Source organism: Artemia franciscana, unplaced genomic scaffold (assembly GCF_032884065.1).
Source record: "Artemia franciscana unplaced genomic scaffold, ASM3288406v1 Scaffold_799, whole genome shotgun sequence".
In the NCBI taxonomy this organism is placed as follows: Eukaryota; Metazoa; Arthropoda; class Branchiopoda; order Anostraca; family Artemiidae; genus Artemia; species Artemia franciscana.
In genome coordinates, this window is record NW_027068006.1 from 56,404 (window position 1) to 57,515 (window position 1,112).

Below are 1,112 nucleotides of genomic sequence, written 5' to 3' on the forward strand. Positions count from 1 at the left end.
ATCCTTGGCTTTTTCATGGATTTCTTTTGCCTCTGCTTTGGTACACAAGTCTCCATTAGGTTTTTTACCACAGGCTCCTCTTTTTGACAAAAGATGTTTTTCGAGGTTTTCGAAAGACCTGTGGCAATTTGGACAGGCCTTCCAAAAAAATCGTTGTTTTTTTTTTCCTTTGCTAGTGGCGGTGTCGGATTGATAATGACAGATTCCTGGGCTTTATTTCCGGTTACGGTCAATGATGGCTGGGGGGTAGGCTGATTCAATTGGGGGGCCATGGGTTCAGTTATGGACAAGGGGGGGGCTGGGGGGCTTGGTTGAAGGTCCGGGGGCAGGCAAGGTCATTTCAGGGGCAGGTATGATTGGTGGTTCAGGGGCAGGAAAGGTAAGTACAGGGGCAGGCAAGGTCGTTTCGGATGGTTGCTCAGTCATGGGTCGATTATTCCGTCCTTTTCTTATTCGTAAATTAATTTTCCTGTTGTTAAAAATATACTTTTGTAAAAATTCAAGGTCAGTCCAATTATCAGACAAGGCCGGTCCAGGGGTAGACCAGATCATTTCAGAGTCAGGTAAGATTGGTCCAGGGGCAGGCAAGGTCATTTCAGGGGCAGGTAAGATTGGTTCAGGGGCAGGCAAGGTCATTTCAGGGGCAGGTAAGATTTGTCCAGGGGTAGGCAAGGTCATTTCAGGGGCAGGTAAGATTGGTCCAGGTGTAGGCACGGTCAGTCCAGGTGCAGGCACGGTCATTTCGGAGCCAGGCAGGGGAAGTCCAGGGGCAGGCAAGGTCGTTTCAGAGGGTTGTTGGCAAATTCTTATTTTTCTGGTCATCTAAAAAGAGAAAATACTGTCACAATGGCGAGAAGAGTTTTTTTTTTTGGGAATATGTTAAGGGAGGAACCATGTGCGAGGATCTTTAAATGTAGCTATTTGTCATGGGGGGAATTGAATTTCAATGAAGGGGACACAGGTTTTTCTATCATTATTTAAGAAAATATTGAAAAATAAATATTTTTAAGCGACCAAAAATTGGAGGGCATCTAAGCCCCCTTCCACGCTAATTTTGTTCAAAAGTCGCCAAATCAAAATTTTGAGTTAGCCATTTTGTTTAACATAGTCGA

At 44.9% G+C, this 1,112-nt stretch overlaps 1 protein-coding gene across 1 annotated transcript; it reads right to left on the reverse strand.

Annotated features, from left to right (window-relative positions):
- Positions 1-276: 276 nt before the first annotated feature.
- Positions 277-741, reverse strand: LOC136043662 (uncharacterized). The gene has a single exon (XM_065728558.1). The coding sequence runs from the start codon at positions 739-741 to the stop codon at positions 277-279; it is 465 nt and encodes a 154-aa protein (XP_065584630.1).
- Positions 742-1,112: the final 371 nt, after the last annotated feature.